The sequence below is a fragment of the Lissotriton vulgaris genome, chromosome 2_1 (assembly GCF_964263255.1).
Source record: "Lissotriton vulgaris chromosome 2_1, aLisVul1.2, whole genome shotgun sequence".
Classification (NCBI taxonomy): Eukaryota; Metazoa; Chordata; class Amphibia; order Caudata; family Salamandridae; genus Lissotriton; species Lissotriton vulgaris.
This window is the reverse complement of record NC_141687.1, coordinates 519,289,878-519,312,758: the sequence shown is the minus strand read 5'-3', so window position 1 is coordinate 519,312,758 and position 22,881 is coordinate 519,289,878. Positions and strand designations below refer to the sequence as shown.

General features: G+C 46.4%; 1 protein-coding gene across 1 annotated transcript in view; it reads left to right on the top strand.

Annotated features, from left to right (window-relative positions):
• Nucleotides 1–22,881, top strand: part of LOC147730672 (peroxisomal bifunctional enzyme-like) — a 513,256-nt gene that overhangs the window by 388,394 nt on the left and 101,981 nt on the right. Inside the window, exon 5 of the mRNA XM_086954100.1 lies at nt 16,153–16,264. Within this exon, the coding sequence (XP_086810226.1) occupies nt 16,153–16,264 (112 nt within the window). The remainder of the gene's footprint in view (nt 1–16,152; nt 16,265–22,881) is intronic.

Below are 22,881 nucleotides of genomic sequence, written 5' to 3'. Positions count from 1 at the left end.
ACTTTTCCGCATTGATGTCTCACTCTCTCCCACACTCTTAGTGTGGCTCCCATGGGGTGTGCTGCTGACATGGGAACTGGGTGTAAGTGAAGTGTTTGAATCGTCTTCTACCTCCTCGTCATCAGCAGATGAAAAATCAACGTTTTCATTACGTGCAATTCCGGCTTTCTTGACCGCCTCTAGGTGCGGAAACCATTGGACAGGGTGCGCTCTCTCAAGATGACCTCTCTGGCCTCCGGTACCATAGTTAGAACCAAGCTTACCACGACTAAATCGAAGCTTACAAAGGCTACAAATGGCTACGTTTTCCTTTTTTGGGCAAACACTAAAGAAGTCCCAAACTGGAGACTTGAAATGTCTTCGGGGGCCGGAGGAGGCGGCGATACTGGTGGTGGTGGTCCTGCTGCTAATGCCAGATGAAGTGGAGGATGTGGATTGCCGAACTTCAGTACGTTTTGCACTTTCACCACCACGAATTGAGGTAGAGGACGAGGTGGGTACCTTCTTGCGAGGAAGAAATATGGAAGCGGTAGGTTTTGGTGTACTACTTAACTCCAAATCTAATGATTCCATTTCCATTGCCTCCTCGCCGACATCATCATCACGCTCAGCAGCTTCTCGGGATAGGGTCAAAATGTCTCTTTGCTGCATGCCCGGTGGGGCTGCAGTGACCTTTGTGATGACTGGCTCGTCGTCATCGTGAGAGGCTTTATCACCAGCAGTATCTGTCACTTCTTGTTGAGCCTCATCACACTCCGTAGGTTTGAGTTTTTGGACGACCTTCCTTTTACGCTTAGGTACCGGTGTCAGATCATGGTGTGCCTCACTGTCAGACCGCAGTTGTGGTTCCCAAGACAGATCACTTGCATCAGAACGAGGTGGGCTTGAAGAAGATGTAGACACCCCCCTTGATCTTTTCCTTGCTAGGGATGTGGAAGACAATGAATGATCATCAGGAGGAGTGGCTTCCAATGATACCTCAGCTTCATTGTCGATTTCCTGATGTGCCCCTACTTCGGGAGGAACAACTATTGTGGGCACTTGTGAACCTCCATGCACCTTTGCTTGCGCATCTCCTTTTGCTGCCTCTCCTTCCACATGTACTTGGGCGTGTACTTGCACATGGTGTTGTTGTTGCGGCTGTGGTTGTTCAACACTTGTCAGATGAGTTACAACAACCTGTGTTGATTCAGGGACATTGCTGCTACTTTCTTGCGATGAGCCAACATCACTGGTCGATGGTGATTGGAGAAGTACACTGACTGCCTCTGAAGCACTCAAGGGCTTTGACTTAAGTTGGCGTGGTGGTGGAGGCACTGAACCCAATGGAGCAGGGGTGCTGCTCCCAGCTTGGTCCCCAGCAGATCCTGCTGCTGCAGGCGTACTTTTTTTTTTGCTCCCAAAAAACGTGGCGGGTGGCACACCAGCCTCCTTGGTAACTTGCTTCTTCTGCTCCTTACTAGCAACTTTCTTGCTAGAGGAGCTACGGAGAACTTTCTTTGGGGGCGGGGCCATCTTCAGAGCAGGTCAGACAGCAGGCCGCAGTTGCACGAATTGTAGAGTTGTCTGAGGCCAGACGTGACGTCGCGTGACGTTATGCTGCACACACACACCGCTGCAGGACTTCTTCCTGGCACTGGTGGTTCTCTTGAGTCTTGTGCACCTAAAAAAAATGGAAGACAGAGGAACATCAGTTCAGTTATAGAGCACAAAAAAATCGAAAAACACTGCAAAATCAGCACAATCCCAATCCATCCATGCCCTCCATAATGTTTAAATTCAAGACAACCCACAGAAAGACTAGGCCCATGCAAGACTCACTACCCCTGGGCATAAATAAAGGTTGAAAAGTAGGCAAAATGGTTGGAGGCCTAACAACAAAGCCTGCATTCAAAATGGCCACTTGCCTGCCAGCACATGGCCAGTGCCTGTAGCTGCACTCAAAATGGCCACCAGCCACATGGCATGTCCCTCCCCATGAACACCCCCAAAAATCGAAAAACACTGCAAAATCAGCACACTCCCATTCCATCCATGCCCTCCATGATGTTTAAATTCAAGACACCCCACAGAAAGACTAGGCCCATGCACCACTCACTACCCCTGGTCAAGGCCCCAACAACAGGTCAAAAATCGAAAAACACAGAAAAATCAGCACAATCCCATTCCATCCATGCCCTCCATGATGTTTAAGTTCAAGACAGCCCACAGAAAGACTAGGCCCATGCTAGACTCAAATACCCCTGGTGAAAAGGCCACAAGTACAGGCCCAAAAAACGAAAACCACTGAAAAATCTGCACAATCCCATTCCATCCATGGCCTCCATGATGTTTAAATTCAAGACAACCCACAGAAAGACTAGGCCCATGCAAGACTCACTACCCCTGGGCATAAATAAAGGTTGAAAAGTAGGCAAAATGGTTGGAGGCCTAACAACAAAGCCTGCATTCAAAATGGCCACTTGCCTGCCAGTGCCAGCACATGGCCAGTGCCTGTAGCTGCACTCAAAATGGCCACCAGCCACATGGCATGTCCCTCCCCATGAACACCCCCAAAAATCGAAAAACACTGCAAAATCAGCACAATCCCATTCCATCCATGGCCTCCATGATGTTTAAATTCAAGACAACCCACAGAAAGACTAGGCCCATGCAAGACTCACTACCCCTGGGCATAAATAAAGGTTGAAAAGTAGGCAAAATGGTTGGAGGCCTAACAACAAAGCCTGCATTCAAAATGGCCACTTGCCTGCCAGCACATGGCCAGTGCCTGTAGCTGCACTCAAAATGGCCACCAGCCACATGGCATGTCCCTCCCCATGAACACCCCCAAAAATCGAAAAACACTGCAAAATCAGCACAATCCAATTCCATCCATGCCCTCCATGATGTTTAAATTCAAGACACCCCACAGAAAGACTAGGCCCATGCACCACTCACTACCCCTGGTCAAGGCCCCAACAACAGGTCAAAAATCGAAAAACACAGAAAAATCAGCACAATCCCATTCCATCCATGCCCTCCATGATGTTTAAGTTCAAGACACCCCACAGAAAGACTAGGCCCATGCTAGACTCAAATACCCCTGGTGAAAAGGCCACAAGTACAGGCCCAAAAAACGAAAATCACTGAAAAATCTGCACAATCCCATTCCATCCATGGCCTCCATGATGTTTAAATTCAAGACAACCCACAGAAAGACTAGGCCCATGCAAGACTCACTACCCCTGGGCATAAATAAAGGTTGAAAAGTAGGCAAAATGGTTGGAGGCCTAACAACAAAGCCTGCATTCAAAATGGCCACTTGCCTGCCAGCACATGGCCAGTGCCTGTAGCTGCACTCAAAATGGCCACCAGCCACATGGCATGTCCCTCCCCATGAACACCCCCAAAAATCGAAAAACACTGCAAAATCAGCACAATCCCATTCCATCCATGGCCTCCATGATGTTTAAATTCAAGACAACCCACAGAAAGACTAGGCCCATGCAAGACTCACTACCCCTGGGCATAAATAAAGGTTGAAAAGTAGGCAAAATGGTTGGAGGCCTAACAACAAAGCCTGCATTCAAAATGGCCACTTGCCTGCCAGCACATGGCCAGTGCCTGTAGCTGCACTCAAAATGGCCACCAGCCACATGGCATGTCCCTCCCCATGAACACCCCCAAAAATCGAAAAACACTGCAAAATCAGCACAATTCCATTCCATCCATGCCCTCCATGATGTTAAAGTTCAAGACAGCCCACAGAAAGACTAGGCCCATGCACCACTCACTACCCCTGGTCAAGGCCCCAACAACAGGTCAAAAATCGAAAAACACAGAAAAATCAGCACAATCCCATTCCATCCATGCCCTCCATGATGTTTAAATTCAAGACACCCCACAGAAAGACTAGGCCCATGCAACACTCACTACCCCTGGTGAAAAGGCCACAAGTACAGCCCAAAAAAACGAAAATCACTGAAAAATAAGCACAATCCCAAGCCATCCAGCCCCTCCATGATGTTTAAATTCAAGACACCCCACAGAAAGACTCAGTCCACCCACCACTGAGTACCCCTGGGCAAAAGGCCCCAAAACAGCCCAAAAATCGAAAATTCCAAAATTTTAATTGCAGCAACTGTAATGCCCCAAACAAACTTACTTGTAAAATTTCTAATCCAACAGTGATCCAAAGAAAGTCAAAAAGGCCTCAAATCCAAATATCCAGCAGCATCCACAAAAAGTAATCCTTCCAGCTCCAGACCCAAATGAAAAGTGACCAGGAGATGGACAAAGCACTGGGAGGAGCCTGCTGAACAGGAACAGGAAGTTGAAGACTGTGGGGCACTTCCTTCCTCCCACCCCCCTGCCCCCCTCCCCAAAATGGACTCCTCGCTAAAAAAGTGCAGGCAAATGTCAAACTAAGGAGTTATTCAGATAAAAATCATCATTTCTAGAAGGTTTATGCTGCTTGCTGGTGGATTTCTTGTGCAGAATTGCAAATTTATATTTTCGCTCGCCGCATCTCAAATCTCGCAATTGCGAAGTACCGCGAGACGTGATCTCGCCGTACTCGCGTTGACAAACTATCGCTGGCAAGCCGCGATGACGTAATCGCGCTCGCCAATTCCCGCGGGATCACACAGCAAGATCCAAAATGGCGCAGCACTCGCAAACTATCGAAAAAAACAACTCGGCAAACGATGATAAACGCCGCGCGCCGCAAAAATTGTATCACCAACGCCGCGCGCCGCCAAAAAAATCCGCTGCGTGCGAATTTGCGGATTTTGCGGGAAATTCGCAAATCTCGCGGATTGCGGATTTCCCGAAAATCCGCAAAATCCACGAGCGTAACGGATTTTCCGCCCATGCTTAACTTCGCTGATATGGAATCCTCTCCCCTCATGGAAATTTCCAACAGAGGGCTGCCTCCCACCGAATTCCTGTGCTAGCTCCAGGGCTCTCTGCGCAACCGCAGTGCGCATCTGCATGTTACGTCTGGGCCCAAGAGACAAACACATTCTTCCGATAAGAACCAGTCCTGGCTGGTTTTCCCCTAGCAGACAACAGGCTTAACTATAAACATTACCTTTACCCTTCAAGCATCTCAGCTCTGCAGGGACAGAAAGCAAAATGGAGTCTCTCTAGTTCTGGGCCTTGTAGGCCTGAGAAGGATGAAATAACCCTTAGCTCCGTCAGAGTACCTACACAAACCATACCAATGTGTAATATAAAGTCAGGACCACAGGATCCACCCTCTACTATAGGCAGGATAATGAAAGGACACATAATTATGTCAAAGCCAATAGGCAATAGATGGATTAGAGTCAAGAATAAGGGATCTATCATCATATAAAGCAGCTATCCTCTTCTAGGTCTGGAAAAAAGGGCTTAAAAGGGCCAACACAAGGTAAGAATACAGACTATAGATGTTAGCAAGCTTAAAGTCTTCATCACTCCGAAATAGAGCCAAAAACCATGTCGGAACATTCCAACCTAGACTTTATCTTGTGAACATCTATAAACAACAACAAACTAATAAACAAACATCAACATAATCTATCAACAAAACCAAAAACCAAAAGTCTCCATAAAATAAATGACAACTTAAGGAAATTCCACCTAAAACTTGATATAGGTAATACAAATCTAACAACCAACTGAAAACAAATCAAAACACCCTTGACCTGAATGCTGAAATGTAACTAAAAGTGATCTGATAACAACAGAAACTAACCAAAGCACCCTCGAACTAAATGTGCCTCAACTTCTAGTGATAACTGATGAAATCTATTGATGTAGGGATATGTTTGTGAAATGGAAATAACAATGGGCCTAAATGAGGCCTACCAACTTTGGTCAACTTAAGAAAGGATTTGGTGAAATCTGACAAATAAACATGACAAAGGGTCTTCAAGGTCTGGGCAAACATTACTAATAGATGTAGGACATAACCTGAATAAAAGACACACCTCCCAGGACAACTTAAAGTCTAGGGTGACCACCCTTGGAACTAATCCCACTGTTCTAAATAAGAGTTGATAAATCAAAGTGAAAGTGTAATAACAGGAAAATAAGGATAACCCCATTCCTACAAAATAGCTGGTGTAGCACTATGCATATCAAGAAATAACTCAAAGAAAATTATCTAAATGTGGTGTATATATTGTCTAAAAGATCATAGAATTAAATGTGAACCATGCCAAAGGCAATAGGTAAAGATCACAAATCATAAAACAGTTTGCACCTAGTTCCTCACTGTATTATGCTGTGGAACACATGTGTGCACCATCATTTAAAACACTGCTTTCTCTTCCATTGGCAAGACTGTTTTGCAGAAAACAGGAAAACTATGAAATATGTGAAAGGTAAACAAGTGTATCAATAATGAAATAGCATAGCATACTAAAAGCAAAATATATATATAAATCTTGAATAAATGTGGCACTGCTTAAACATCAAAACCATGAACAGGACTGTGAGACTTTTTTTTCAAGTGGGGCCTGTATATGGTAACTGCAAAAGTGGCATAATGTCCATCTGAAATAGAAACATGGGAAAAATGCAAGGCTCAAGAATGCAGGCCAAGGAATTACTTTCAGGTCAATGAAAATTTTTTCAAAAATTGAGTATCTGTAATTTCAACCTGACTGCTAAGGCAGTCAATAGTCAATTTATAGTTGGTCTCTTCTCACGAAGAAAGTCTATTGCAAAGGCCATCATTCTCCATCTTCATCTGTATCCGGTGCCAAGGACGCACATCCTCCAGTCTGGTCAGCCTGGTACGTCTGCTTCTAATCCTGGATTCAGCCTGGTACGTCTGCTTCTAATCCTGGATTCAGCCTCGGGGGTTTTGGGGGTTGGGAAACAATCATTCCGAAAACAATAAACAGAGAACAAAAAAACACAGCACTCCAAAATAAGAAAATGACACTCATCCAGGACCCCCACACGATAAAGCCATCTGAAACAAGAAACACGCATCATCAATCTTGCAAAAATACATTTTCCATTGAAAAAGCACCCCTAGTGCTTTTTATTTTCGAAAGAAACCTCCTAATTCATGAAAATAATTCTTCTAAATCCAAGGAATGATTTAAACATTCTATTTATTTCATATTCTTTAAATTTGTTTGGGCAAAATCTAATTTTGTCATACACAGCCAGAAGGGCTGGGGCCTGGCTACTCCTTACTCATCTGAGAAACAGCCCCTTCCTTCAGAAAGATGTTCGCGCTCAAAGTTTTGAATTAGCTCCAACCATAATAAGCAGGAGCTCGGCTACACTGTGATGTAATTTTGAATCACTGCCAAATGCTGATCTCATTGCAGGAGCAAAGCTACTGCCAACCATTCTGTTTAAGCATCTCTAATCTCTAGTCAGGGAAGCTCACTGGGCCTACTGTATTTATCTAACTCCAAGGGCCAAGCGTCTGCCAATTATTCTGCATGTGCAAGGATCCCTTATCTGAAGTCAATTAAGCTGTCTGCGCCGACAGCAAGGAAGAGCGACTTGACCCCCCCCTTACATAAACATTTCTCCGCGGAAAGAAATTGTAACATAGCCAAGAATAACAAGCTGGCTCTCTCTGCTCTCAGAAGATACCCACGGCCTCCACCCTTTCAAGACTTGAGCCGCGAACAGATGCCGGGCTCATATCAGTCAAGGTCAAACAAATGCCTTCAAACTGAAAACATACAGCCTTTCCCAGGCCAGAAATACTGACCATTATTTTCTAACTAACCGAAGCAGATTGAAACGTGCTAAAAAGCAAATTAATAAAGACGTATTTTTTGTAACTAAGTCACATGCTAGCATTTTAAAATAATTCTGTCATAAAGTACTGCTACTTGCTGAAAGGAAAAAAATATTAGAACAACATTGCATGCAAACACATTTCATTTTTTCTTTTTAAAAATAACATGTGAAACACCATCAAATTAAACAAGGGGCAACATGTAATTTTGCATTGCATAACCAAGAATTCATAATTTAGTGTGCAAGTTTTTCTATTCTACCTATTAAAAGGGCCAGATTTATATTTGCAGATAGCCATTTATTTTTCTAACTAAGTGGGTTAACTGTCACACGCTATTCTAAAGGGCAGCTTGCATTGAAAAAATAATAATGTATAATTTCTAGAACACATTTTTTTAAAAGCACACGGTTGCATTTCACTAATTAAAAGCACATTCCATGATGGGTCTGTTTTTATATTTTGTTCTTCACAACCGTTAACGCACTAATTCTAAAACACTGGTTCGTGTGCCATCCACAGCTGAAAACCCTTATCTCAATCCGACTGGTTGATTTATAACTTACCGACCTCCGAGTCAGACACATTAAATCATGTGTTCAAAGGCAAACCCACACAAATTCGTGGACGCATTTCAAATAGAATGTGAAACGAACACTGCTTTCTGTTCTCCATGCAAGATGTTACCATTCTGTCAGCAAGCTGACAAAGCACATAGGCAGACCCAGCAACCAATGAAAAAGTCAAATCAAACCATCATACATCTAAACAATCACTGACTTTTAGTGTCAGCTCACATAACCATGCATGTTAAACAGCATGTTAAAATAAATACTGCCGTCTCAATCCAAGATATTAACCCTTTGGCAGCTCAAACACAATCATTCCCCAATGTCTGCAGTACATGGGAAATTCAAGAACTTATCTCTCCACGTTTTCAAATAACACGTGCGCACATCTTCAAAACATTTTCTCCAAGCAATTGAAAGAGATCCAGCTCTCTCCTGCCTAACGCAACAATAGCATGCTCTGTACAAGCCATAACCACATGGCGCTATTCACAAGCCACATTTACAAGAAATTCAACAAGTCCCAAAAAAATGACATGCTCTTCACAAGGCATATATACAAGGCGCAATTCACGAAGGAACACAGCAAGTCAAAATGAGAACATGCTCCTCACAAGCCATATTCACATGGCGCTATTTACAAGGAACTCCACAAGTCATATTACACTGAATACATTTCACATTGCACAGCATAAGCAAATGCAGCAAGCAATTTAATGGGCAATTTAAAAGCATTTTTCACACACATATGTACAATTGCATCAATACCAAGATGTAATTGGCTCCCTCATATAATGTCACCCTTCAAGCCTGACAGTTCAAACACCAAGATGAAAAGCATTTCTTCCACCCTGCATAAGTCAAATGCCATCATGTACTGCAATCTCCTTACACTCCAACTGTTCAAGCCCATAGGCCAATTTTCGTGCCGAGTGCAAGCCAACAAGATAAAAACAATACAGCGCACACAGGCTACGTAAACAATTCGTGACGCCAGATGTTATGACCAGATTCTCAGACCAGATAGAACCAGCTCACCAGAGCACCACCAACCTGGCCAAAACGTAACCACCTCCCTCCTCAGGACCCATCTATCCAGGCACCTGGGTACCTACCTGAGGATGGGGAACTCGCAATAAACAAGCTCATATCATCAGAAACACCACTAAATCTATAGGGATTACTAGGAATACTCACTGATTACTAAGGACGTCCATGCTCTACACCACACTCATACCTCGTAGTCTCGTGACCACATGGGTCCAGACTAATCTACCCTGGGGCAGTTCTGATTATTTACCATTACACACTGACTACAGTCAGTGCTCACTCGGCACCTCTGCAATCCTGCGTGCCTACACACCGGTCTGCAGCCCTAGTGCTCTCTTCCTCACAGCCCGGTCCACAATCCGGCGGACCTAAGCACTGGTGTCCCCCCCAGTGTTCTCTAACTCACAGCCCGATCCGCAATCCGGCGGACCTAAGCACTGGTGTCCCCCCAGTGTTCTCTAACTCACAGCCCGATCCGCAATCCGGCGGACCTACACATCATGCTTCCACCTGATGCTCTCTAACGCCGCTTACCAACGACGATCACTTTCCTAGGAATACCTTCAGCTCTCTCTCTCTCTATGTTGGGAAGTCTCTCTCACTATTCACTAAAGGTTCACTACTACAATAATATTATGGGATGGCCGAATCACTTAGTGTATCAATGTTTCCCTAGCTGAGGGCTCCTCTCTCTCCCTAATTATTCAGTGGCTACTTACCGGATCAGGGCCAGCATCTGTTTTGGCTGTAACACCTGACTAGAAGGAAAGATTACCTGCGCTTTAAGAACAAGAGACACACACTGTATGCAAGAGTTACTCCCTGATTTAAACGCTCCTACTATCATAAGAACAACACATGCACACTGGTTCACTAAGAACTGGGGTATCTTTATTACAATAACAATAGAATGGGAATAGACACATACACAGATCTGCGGGGTCTCTGTAACTAACAGGAACTGTAACACACCGCTGAAAGAAAAGGGATTAGACATACAGTATAAGGACAAGGTTATCTGCGGGGTCTCTGTAACTAACAGAAACTGTAACACACCGCTAAAAGAAAAAGGATTAGACATACAATAGCCTAGGGAATAAAGACAAGATTAAGGTGTAAGTGTAAAGCAGACTAATTCAGACTACCTCACCTATTAGAAGGAATGTTTCTCTCTCTCTCTGGTGGGATCAGGGCTCTCTCTCTCTCCCTCCGTCACCACAGCTTCACTCCTCTGGCTCAACTGCTTCAGCTGGCAGCTTCAACTCCTCCATCTGCTTTAATGCATTCTGATAAACTGGCAGCCCCAGCTGATAGTTCCAACTTTGTTCATATGACTGCTCTCTCCAGCTTCAGCAATCATCTGCCTTCTTTCTCCATTCCAGAAAACCAATTGAACTGAACTATACTTTTCAGCTCCAGCAAACATTCTACTCTTCACTCTTCAAGAACCAAACTGACCACTCCTCCTCTCCTGCACTTCACTGATATGGAATCCTCTCCCCTCATGGAAATTTCCAACAGAGGGCTGCCTCCCACCGAATTCCTGTGCTAGCTCCAGGGCTCTCCGCGCAACCGCAGTGCGCATCTGCATGTTACGTCTGGGCCCAAGAGACAAACACATTCTTCCGATAAGAACCAGTCCTGGCTGGTTTTCCCCTAGCAGACAACAGGCTTAACTATAAACATTACCTTTACCCTTCAAGCATCTCAGCTCTGCAGGGACAGAAAGCAAAATGAAGTCTCTATAGTTCTGGGCCTTGTAGGCCTGAGAAGGATGAAATAACCCTTAGCTCTGTCAGAGTACCTACACAAACCATACCAATGTGTAATATAAAGTCAGGACCACAGGATCCACCCTCTACTATAGGCAGGATAATGAAAGGACACATAATTATGTCAAAGCCAATAGGCAATAGATGGATTAGAGTCAAGAATAAGGGATCTATCATCATATAAAGCAGCTATCCTCTTCTAGGTCTGGAAAAAAGGGCTTAAAAGGGCCAACACAAGGTAAGAATACAGACTATAGATGTTAGCAAGCTTAAAGTCTTCATCACTCCGAAATAGAGCCAAAAACCATGTCAGAACAGCGTGTTAGTAGGTTTAATGTATTACCCTTGGAAGAACCCTTCTTCCAACTCCATAGAGACCGGGTTGTCCTTTGCAACAACCTCAAATTCTTTCCAAAGGTGATTTTCCATCTCAATCAATCAACCTTACCTGTCTTTGCTATGTATTATTGCCAGGCAATGCGCCTCAAGTGTAAGCCGGACCCCCGGAGCTAGACCGACCACAGGTCCCCCCTCGCCCCTGGTAACTCGCGGAACCACCATTTTCCGGGGCACATGCCTCCCGAAGACCTCATTTGACACCTATACCCGGTATTACATGCGCACCCCCCCCCCCCCATTTTTTCCCCCCAGTTATATTCAGCAATTCTCTGTAGAAAGACCTTATTAGTGACAAGAAACTCGACTAATAACTGCACAAATAACAATGTATTATGATATAAATACAAGTAAATGTGATCTGATGAATCTCTACATGATGCAAAATGTCACTGTAAATGCAAAATGTCAATAAAAATATGTAAAAAAAAAAAACAATCAACCTACCTGTCTTTTTTCCACAACCAGACTCTGTCGTGGAGCAAGAGCTCCATACTTTAGATATCAAGAGAGCACTCATGTACCATATTGGTAGAACAACTTTTAGAAAGATTCAACAACTTTCTGTGGCTTTTTCTCTAACTGATAAAGGAAAGGCTATATCCAAAACAGCTATTGCCAGAGGGATAGTTAGATGCATTCAATGTAATGCCAAAGCTAAAAAAACTTTACCTGCTCCTCTTAGATAACACTCCAGTCGAAATAAAGGAGCATCTATTGACTTTCTGGGGAATATACCAGCAGCTGCCTTATGTAAAGCTGCTACTTGGACTACACCACACACTTTCACTAAACACTACAGTGTAAATGTTATAGCTCGCCAATAAGATAATGTGTGTCTGGCAGTGCTATGTACACTTTTCCAAACAACTGCAACACCCACAGGTTAGCCACCTCTGTTGTGCAGGACTGCTTTACAGTCTATGCACACCATGTGTATCTACAGCCACACATGCCTTGAATAGAAAATGTTATGTGTCCTGTAAGCATCTGTTTGTGGCATTCCATATCACACAATATGGTGGCCCTTTACACAGTATTAAAGCCATTCTGCTTTACTTGTCTTTGAAAAAATCCCAGAGGCCTGTATCGCTAGTGTTCTGTATTGGTTAACTCTATTTTGGTTTCTGACTGATATCAACATTTCATCTCGACCAAAGTGAAACAGATTTGGTTGCCTGGATAGCCAGGTCTCCTTATCTACCTAACAGTAAGTCAACCCCTCTTTGTAGGCCTGGCCTGCGACTTCCCAGAGCAGATGCCAGTGTCTGTGTATCCCCCACTCTTTTATTGAGATATCAAGTCCGTAACCTGCAAAGTTGCTTTCCATTAGTTTTGTTTGACTGGGCATTGGAAGATAGAATCTTTTGTTTGCGCCCTGGGTCTCTGCCAGTGTCTCCGGTTAATCATGAGTACAGCTTCTGTTGGGTTAAAACCTATGTTTTGCCTTGGCTTCACATTCAAGATCTGCAGCACTAACTGGGAGCAAGCCCAGTAGACAAAATATATTTTTTCATTGTAAGAAAGACTTTCACACAAAAGACCTCATGGAAGATAAGCTATCCATCTTCTAGGCCGTCATCATCCAAGCTGGTTCTACACTGAAACTATGAAGCAAGACATAGCCAAGGACATGCCAGAGATTCAGAAATACTGTGCCTTCTGCTGCCACCCTAAATATCTGCTTTTGAGCATTTCAACGTATAACCCAATGCTATCAGAGAATGTGGCTGTGAGAAGGTTACATCATTCCTCTCCCTTTCTGGGATCCAGAGATGCTCATTTTGAGACAAGACAAACTTTAGGGATTGCCCCTTTCACCCTAGATCCTCTGGGTGTGTTCTCCTTTGGCACCCGTGGTGAGTCATTTCTTATCCTGAACTGTATTAAATAACCCCATTTACCAGTTTGAGGTCTTAGAAGCCTAGTAAACCAAAGATACCAGACATTTGAGACTTTTTGCAGTTTTCCTTTGCAAAAAGTAGCAACCCTATCCAGTGGTTTTAGGAATCCCAGTTTACATTTGGAGTGGGATGGGTTGTTTGGATTTTGGGTACAATCTCTGAAGCACTGCTCATTCAATTATGAGCTGCAGAGAAAAGTAGTTAAAGGCAAACACCTCAAAAATTGTTACCAGTCATTGCTTCAGTGTAAGAGATAAATCTGGTAGTAACCTTTGGAGTTACCAGCGAATAAACAGTTTTAGGACTGAGTAATATTGCTGATAATAACCAGTGTGTAGATTACTGGCTAACTGGAAGTGTTGTACATTACTTAATTCACAGTGATACAAAAGGGGATGATGGACGGAACGTTTGAGCAAATCAAACCCTCACCCCCAGTCAACTGATCTGGGTTTAATCCATCACCATTCTTTAGCTCACTCAGCCACCCCAGTTCAGACATGGCCATATGCAAATCAGTCTGACCCTGTGCCTCATGGGAACAGTCCAGCCCGAACTGCCAAGCCATGTCTTCCCTGGACCGAAAACAAGCATCCTGGGACCGGTTTCGGATTCATAATCCTCATCAGCCAGGCTATCTTAAATCCAGTGGCCAAGTGAGCAAGGGACTCGTGTCTGAGCATACCCTGACATGGCTTGGCAGTTCGGGCTGGACTGTTCCCATGAGGCACAGGGTCAAGGCTGATTTGCAATTGGCCATGTCTAAACTGGGGTGGTGTGGAGTGCAAAAAAAAGATGGATTTAGGCCCAGATCTCTGTACTGGGGTGAATGTATGACATTGTTCTGCATTCTGTCCATCAACTGTTGTTTTTGCATTTGTCCACCCGAGTGGGATGGGTATACTCAGACGTGAGTCCCATGCTCTCCACACCACTGGAGTCAAGCTATCCTGGCTGAAGACGGCTGATAGCCAGAAACCGGTCCTAGGATGCTTGATTCCTGTCTAGGAAAGACATGGCTTAGCGGTTCGGGCTGGACTGTTCCCATGAGGCACAGGGTCAAGGCTGATTTGCATTTGGCCATGTATGAACTGGGGTGGTGTGGAGTGCAAAAAAAAATGGATTTAGGCCCAGATCTCTGTACTGGGGTGAATGTATGACATTGTTCTGCATTCTGTCCTTCAACTGTTGTGTTTTGCATTACTTAATTCACCCCACATCATTTGCTTTGTGTAAATATATGCTTACTCCTTTTAGAAAGCTATAACCCTCGCAGGACTATAACACTTTTGTATGATTACTGTTTCATACTATATCTGACTTCCAAATCTAATGCTACCTCTTGGAATAAGTATTGACTCTTTTCTCAAACTAACTTTGGAGAGTCAGGTCCATGGAGTACTTGGCCATTGTAATCAGAGTTCAGTGGTATCCCAGGCCTTGTTGCCCAAGTGGTTAATGGCCATGTAATGTCCAGTAATCATTGACTGTCCCAGGGCGAGAAAGAAAGGCCCAACAGTGATTTAAATTGCACAGGATGCCAAAGTTTGTTTGGTACATGAAGAAGTGAACATGAACTCTGCTTGTAAAATCTGTAATGGTGTCCTTATGCACGTATGAATGAATAGTACATATAGAGCGAGCTAGAGTTGTGGTAGCCTTATCACTTTAATAAAGTCCACGGAACGTGAATATTCTGCACAGATGTGTCGACACGAGAAGACATTTGAGAGGTAGAGTAGAGTCCATTGTAGCTCCAAGCTTTTTACGCTGCTCACTGGTTTTGGTGTTTCACCCATTTCTGACATCCCAGTCAGGGCAGCCAGAAATGATCTCCAGTCCCTGCAGGTTAGTGTTTCAGGTTTGGAAGCATTGTTTTAAGTGATGCACGCCCACCCAGTCTTGAGTTTCCAGCAGACAAAGTCCAAACATTTTCAGACTTCACGAGTCTGAGGATGATTGGTATAATCTTCACAGTTGTCATAGATGACGATAAAGGAACTGCTTAGGACTGGCCGGTCTCCTCTGTTATTACTACCCCAGTTCTGTATCCCTCCCCCTTAACATCCTTGGTCTATAATCCATTGTCAACTGGACTTCAAGAACCATACTCTTCTGAGTACAGAAATTCATGCTCAAAATGTTTCTCTGGCGTTTGTTATACATTTACCCTGGAAGCTGAAGGTGAACGCCCTCGAAGTGTAACTACTAACACTGCACACCAATAACTTGTGCTAATGTAAGCAGTGGTATGTTTAAAGTAACACTGTGATGCCATTCTGTGTTTTGACTGAGACACAATCAAGCTAAAAAATTAATGTCCTCTTTTTATGTTTTAATATACTTGGATTCTGTGAGCATCTTCTTTCTAGGGTGAAATCTTTCAGGAAAGACTTGTCAGTGGTTGTTTGGTGTGTTCTGGCTGTGTTTTTCCTAAGTTATTTGCTGTTGTTTGTGATTCAGTATATGAACTTCTGCAATGCAAATGATGAACAACCTGTGATCTTGCTGAAAGATTCTGTTGCTTGCTTTTTGACGTTGAATGGTACCGTTGTACATGTTGCTAGGTCTTAGTACTGTGACACTGAAACACATTATAATTCTCTGTGTTGCCTATTTAAGGTTAATAGCTCAAATAACATGATGGACAATGGTGTGACTGGAGATTATGATCATACTTTAAACTAATTTGTGTTGTGTTTCCCAATTCTCTGATTTAGGCCCAGCTTGGTCTCACAGAGGTACTCCTTGGTATATTTCCTGGAGCAGGAGGAACACAGCGACTTCCTCGGCTTATTGGGCTACTTCCTGCTCTTGAAATGATCACAACAGGTAATTTGATTTATTTTCTCAACCTTCTGTTCCAGCTTGTTTACTTCAATTATAGGGATGTTAAGAGTTATATTTAATGGGACTAGGCAGGCAGTAAGCTAGCTCTTGCATGGAAAGAAGTACACTTCATCACCTTCAAACAGGACCAGAATAATCAACCAGGCTAGGGTACATTGCAGGACTGGAGGCTGATATCACCTATATACACTTGGCACTCACCTGGGTATCTTGCTTGCTATCACTTGTGTCCGCCTAACCTCTGTCACCTGAAGGAAGCGGTGTGGCGCAGCGGCCAGAGCGACTGACTCCATAGAGCGAGGCTCAGGTTTGATCCCCGAAGGCAACTCAGCTCCATGTGACTCTGGGCAATAGCTGACTTTATCTTCCTGATGGCCCCCAGCGCCTTGTCCACGCTTTACACATAGGATTTATTATTATTATTATATTGTTATTATTGTTATTATTTATTACCTGTTTCTAAATAGCCTTACACGGATATCTAGGCTTAAACAGGACGAACTGAATTATCTGGGGTCACCTAGCCTCCTCACCTGGCTCCACCTATTTTGTGTGCGCCAAACCCCAATGTCACCTCGGTGAACACAATTTCCGGCCAGCTCTGTACTGCTCTGTACTTCAAATGCAGGCATTTAGGCCTTCTTACTTGTGTGCATATAACCACTTCTAACCTGTGAGCACCAATGCCTCTGTGGCCCATTTGTTGTTGGCCTCCGTCAACTTTGTCTACTTTATTAGGTCTCGCCTACGCAGCACGCATGCGTTGCATAGGAAAAAGACCTTTAGCCATCGGTTCCCTTTTTCGCCCAAAAACGTGCACGCGTTGCATTGCTTTCAATGGCAACGCATGCACGTTTGGTGATTCCCTTGCGGGAGCGAGCAGTGGTTATCAATTATCGCGCCTTGCTGCTCGCTCCCGCAAAGGAATCGCGCAGGACCCCGCCTCTCTCCCCTCCCCCTGCTGCAACGCGAGGCACACACGCACTTGTGCTTGTTTTTTTATGTAAGCAGAAAGATGTTTCTATAATTTCTATAAATCATTTACTCTTATTCGAAGTGCTGCTGTCATTAAAACCCAAAAAGGCAGAATTTTTCCTAAGAGTACTTAAAATAATAGATGTTAAAGCTATTCAGGTCTATGCATTTGTTTGTGGAGCAAGGCTAACATTTTGTGATGAGCATTGGTCTTTTATAAAGGTCTACTTATAGCACTAAAATCCTTCACCCAAAAGTGAGTTACCACACACCTTTTAGAATAAAAGTTTCAACAGATAAATAATTAAAGGGCTTGCACTTAGGTCTTGTGTTGAGCCGGGTGAAGGGGGGAGGACGGCTCTCCGGTGTTTGGCACTGAGGGTTGCTGATATGGCAGCTGGCACAGAGGGGGTGATGCAGTCTGTGAATAAGCGGATTTGTGTTCCCAGAGGAGGCGCTCAGTTTAATTTCAACACATAATTATTTACTTACTTGGATAATACCTAACTCCGGACTGACCTGAGCGGTGCCCGCTGCTGTGCGTGCAGACTGAAGCGGACTCCACGAGCTGGCAGGGTCTGGGCAGAAGGCAGTACTGTTCCGGCAGGTAAGAGGAGGCCTCTGTCTCCGGGTTAACGTCAGGGCCTGTGCGGTGTCTTCCGTGTAGAAACCAGCTCACACTAGGCTATAAGTTGTAGGTTGAGGCCCTTTAGGTTCCGCAGGAACGCTTCCATGTTTAAGCTTACCGGTTCACTTGTTATCACCAGATACACCAGGTTCTAGCCCTGGGCTTTAGTATCAGCCAAATGCCTTCTGGGAGTTAGTCGTTGGACACCCCTATTTTGCCGAATACTGTTTTGCTTGTGAAAGGAATACTGCGCTCAACCCTTGTGTCCCCCACACACCCAGCGGGGCTTGGAATCACTCCTTTGGAACCCTCTGAGGGCGGCATTACAAAGTATTTCAGAGCTGCTCTTGTTCTCTGCCCGACCCTGGGCTTAGAAATCTCCTGGTGGAAGTGTAATGGAGGCAAAGAATGAAACATGACCCCAGAGATGACACTCACCAGTGCTGCTTCATGTGTCTAACATTGTGTAGAGAATACAGTCACAATATTGTGTCTAACTGGTGCTGCATTTATATAGCTCCTCCTGCTCTGGACGAGGCGTTAGAGTGCGTTTGTCGAAGAACTGCATGCTGCTCTGTGGGAGTGCTGTGTATGGAAGAGTGTGTGTCTGTCACACTGTAGTACTCTCATGTTGTCTTCAAGGACCAGAGTTGTACCTTATTGTTGTTTTTTGATGCGCCCTATCGTGAATTTGAAGCGAAAAACATTCGCTTCTAATGTATGAATGAACAGAAAATGTGTTAGTGTTGTGTGGCCCAACTGGGATGGCTTTTGGTTCAAGCTGCACGGTCAGCACCTCCCTCTGTCATTATCAATACTGTTTTCAGTTTTGGGCTACTCTGTGACAACCCTAGTGCATTTTGGGTATTGTAGTCTTGCTTTGCTTCCTATAACCTATTTAGAACAACTAATCCCATAGGAATCAATTGTAGGTTAACCGTTCAGGACTGGAACCTGTCCATAATATCATGAGTGAGAAGGCAACCCTAGTCGTGACTTTATGTCCAAAAATGCTCAAATTGTGTCGCAGACGGCACTTAGCTGCACATGGGTATGACTAATTCAAGAATAGACACAGTGGCATATGTAGATAAACTTCTACTTCCTAATGCGTATGGGCATGAGGTAGTGCCTAAAAGTGAAGGGTGCTAGTCAATCAATCAATAATCCTTTATTCGATTTTTGTTAAAAAACATACAAGTGTACATCATAAAATAGAAGCAGATAAAAAAGCAATATAAATAGATTTCCTAAATACATCAATATCATAGAATACATATAAAACAAATCAGTTGTGTTAAGAGATCAAATATTGTTAAAATACAAGGTTGTGGGGGGCGTGGCCAAGATGGCGACGGAGTGAGACGCGTTTTGCTGTCTCTCCGGCGCCGATTACCGCTGAGCTTTGTATAGCACCCCGGAGCAGTGCGCTTTTGGAGACCTCACCCCAGGGGTGCTCCTTGCCACCCAGGAGAGCAATCGGGCTGAGTGAACCGGGCCCCCGGAGGCGGCACGACGGAGCAGGGGCGCTGCAGAGGCCGTGGCGGAGAGCGGCCTGGAAGTCCCCGCCCTCGAGTTGAGGCGGGCGCCGGAGCTTAGGAGCAGGCCTGCGGTAGGAGAGCGCCGGCGGAGGGTTGAACACTGTAGTGACCCGCCGCGCTCGTACATCACCACCCTCCCCTCCCGATACCTGAGCTGTCTGCTGCCGCTGATCTCCGCGGGGCAGGGGGAAGTGAAGGAAGATCAACTTTGGCCTTGCGGGGGTGATCGGCGCTGCTGCGGTGCGGCTCCCCCACCGATTGCAGAGCAGCGTCCCTACCAGTCTTGGACCCGCTCTTGGGGGTGATCGGCACGACGGAGCAGGAGGGCTGCAAGGGCCGCGGCGCAGAGCGGCCTGGAAGTCCCCGCCCTCGGGTTGAGGCGGGTGCCGGAGCTTAGGAGCAGGCCTGCGGCAGGAGAGGGCCGGCGGAGGGTTGGACATTGAAGTGACCCGCCGCGCTCGTGCAGCACCCCCCTCCCCTCCCAATACCTGAGCTGTCTGCTGCCGCTGATCTCCGCGGGGCAGGGGGAAGGGAAGGAAGATCTACTTTGGCCTTGCGGGGGTGATCGGCGTTGCTGCGGTGGGGTCCCCCCATCGATTGCAGAGCAGCGTCCCGACCAGTCTTGGACCCGCTCCTGGGGGTGATCGGTGCGAGTTGCCACGCGGCTCGATAGAGTCGGGGGCCTCAGGGGGGACGCCCTTCTCCCTGCTTGGCTGGTGTTGGTGCTGCGGCGTGGGGCCGCCATTAAGGGACAGAGGCCTGGGGCCACGTGGTCTGCCTGCAGAGCGCCGACGCATCTAGACTGCAGCTGAGGCCCGGTGAGGGACCCCCGGCCTGGAGCGGACTATGGGGAGAATCGGCCCTCACGCCCACCTAGCTCGCAGAAGGACCGGAGCTGAGTGAGGTTGAGGAGCGGGTCACTGACTGACGCTGGCCTCGGGGCCCTGGAAGGCCGGTCGTGCTGGGGCTCGTTGCTTGACTGCACTTTGGTGACTCTGGCCTAATCGCGTCAGGGAGGGATGTGGACGGTATCGGTGAGCGGGTGGCCACCTTGGAGGATCATGACTTGAATGTGGCGAACGATGTGCACCAGTTGCAACAGGATGTGATTCGGCTCACAGAGCAGAACCTGGACCTTCAAGCGCATGCGGAGGACCTGGAGAATCGTTCCTGCAGAAACAACATCCGCATAAGGTTGGTGCCCTGGGACGGGGAATCTGGTGATCTAAGGGGCTATGTCCTGGCACTCTTCCTACAGATCTTGGATGATGAGGAGCTCCATGAGATCAAGATGGACAGGCCTCATAGGGTCGGGCTGCCTAGACATGGAGGGGGCCCCCCGCCAGATATCTTGGTGTGTGTCCACGATTTTCAGTTAAAGGAGCGCATCCTGCGAAAGGCCCGGGAGACTCCATCATTGCAGTTCCGGGGTCATCATCCTCAATTGTACCAGGATTTGGCGGCATCGACCCAAAAGAGGCGTGAGTTTCGTCCTGTGACCACCTTTCTGAGGGAACGTAACATTGCTTACTCCTGGGGTCATCCCTTCCGCATCATTTTCCGATGGCAAAATAGGCTTGCGCAGATCAGATCGCTGCAGGTGGCAAAGGACCTCTTGGGCATTGAGGACACGGATCCTTCTCCTGGGAGCAGTGGCTCTCCGTCACGGAGACGACGGCGGTTCTCCTCTTGGCAGAGAGTGGGCAGGGATCCGGAGCGGAGAAGGCCAGATTGAGCGACCAGTCTCCAGGAAAGGGGTGAGGCGGTAGCTTCAGAAGCATCAGCCACTATGGTGGACTCACAGCTTGGCTCCGGGGCGGCTTGAGCCGTGGATTGTCCTCTGCCTGGCGTTGGAGGGACATGGTCTTGCAGGTACCGTGGGTAAATCTGTACTTTGTGGGAAGACACCCCGGTATGTGGTCTATGGGACATAAGGTGTCCCGTCCTCGCCCCTTGGAGGACTTCATGGACTTCTACCCACAGGGGTGGTTCGGTACTCTAGTCTTCCATGTCCTCTGTACACCTTCTTGTGTCTCTTCTTGTTCTGTTGGTTTGGGGCCTACTTTGGGGTTCCTTTGGGTGGGGGTGGTGGTCCTGTGGGGGGTGTTGGGGAGTTGGGGGTGACGTGGGTGTGTGGTGGAGTGTGCGCCTGGTACTCTTGCGGATGGTTGTTGTGTGCACGGGAGGGGTGCGGTTAGGCTCGAGGGCTCTGGCAAATTTTTATTTGGATAGTGGGGGCTGGGAGGGCTATTTGGGATGTCATCCTGCTTTCTCTGTGGTTGGTGGAGATGGAGGCGTGGGTGGGGGGGAGACGTGATGTGATTGTAGCTAGAGTGGACCTGTTGATTAATGATGCCTCTTAGTATTGGGACATGGAACGTTAAAGGCTTGAACTCCCCGCAAAAGCGTCAGACGGCGTGGAAGTATGTGGTGGACCATCAGTTAGACGTTGTGGGTCTCCAGGAGACTCACTTGGCGCGTAAGGATGAGCTTCGCCTCCAGCATAAAACTTTCCCCCTCATATATAGGTCATCGGCATCCACGAAACATAGGGGTGTGGCTCTTCTCTTCCGTGCAGCGCTGCACTTTCAACCTGTGGACGTGCGCAGTGACAAGGATGGTCACTGGCTGATGGTGAAGGGTCTTATCCATGGCAAGCTATGCACATTCGTGGTGGTGTATGTCCCCAATGCTGGACAGAATGGGTTTATCCAAGGCTTACTGCAGAAGGTGGGAGACTTTGCTGAGGGACACTTGTTCTTAATGGGGGACTTTAATTTGGTGTGGAATAGAGAGATGGATAACTCTGGTCCTCACAGGGCTGAAACGGGTATGTTCTCTTCTGAAACACAGCGGCTGGTTGGGGAGCTGGGTTTACTTGATAGCTGGCGCTCCACACACCCCCTGTCCCGAGACTACACGTTTTTTTCACATGTTCACCACTCCTACTTTCGTCTGGATCATATTTTTCTAAGTCAAGCTCTTAGGGGGGATGTCCTCGACTCTAGAATTTTTCCACTATCAGTCTCCGATCGCAGTCTGCTCGTGCTCAATCTGCGCTGGTCGCCGGCTGGCGACGAGCAGCGGAAATGGTACTTCCCGGCATCGGTGGTTAGGGAGGATACCTCAAATAAGGAATTGCGGAGGGCCATCAGGGAGTTTTTTGTTCTCAACCCGGTGTCTGATACTTCGATTTCCACTACCTGGGACGCCTTTAAGGCGTCAATCAGGGGCACCTGCTTAGCCCTCAATGCTCATCTCAATCAGATGGGGCGCCGGGAGCGGGAGGAGTTGGAGGCTGAGTTGGCGGTACTTGAACAGGCCCATAGACTTAATCCTTCAAAGTTGACCCTCCGTCCATTGACGGCGGTTCGGGGGAAATTGAGGGCCCACTACAACAACAGGGCGGAATTTACGTTGTTGAGGCTGAGACGACTATCATATTCGCACGGGAG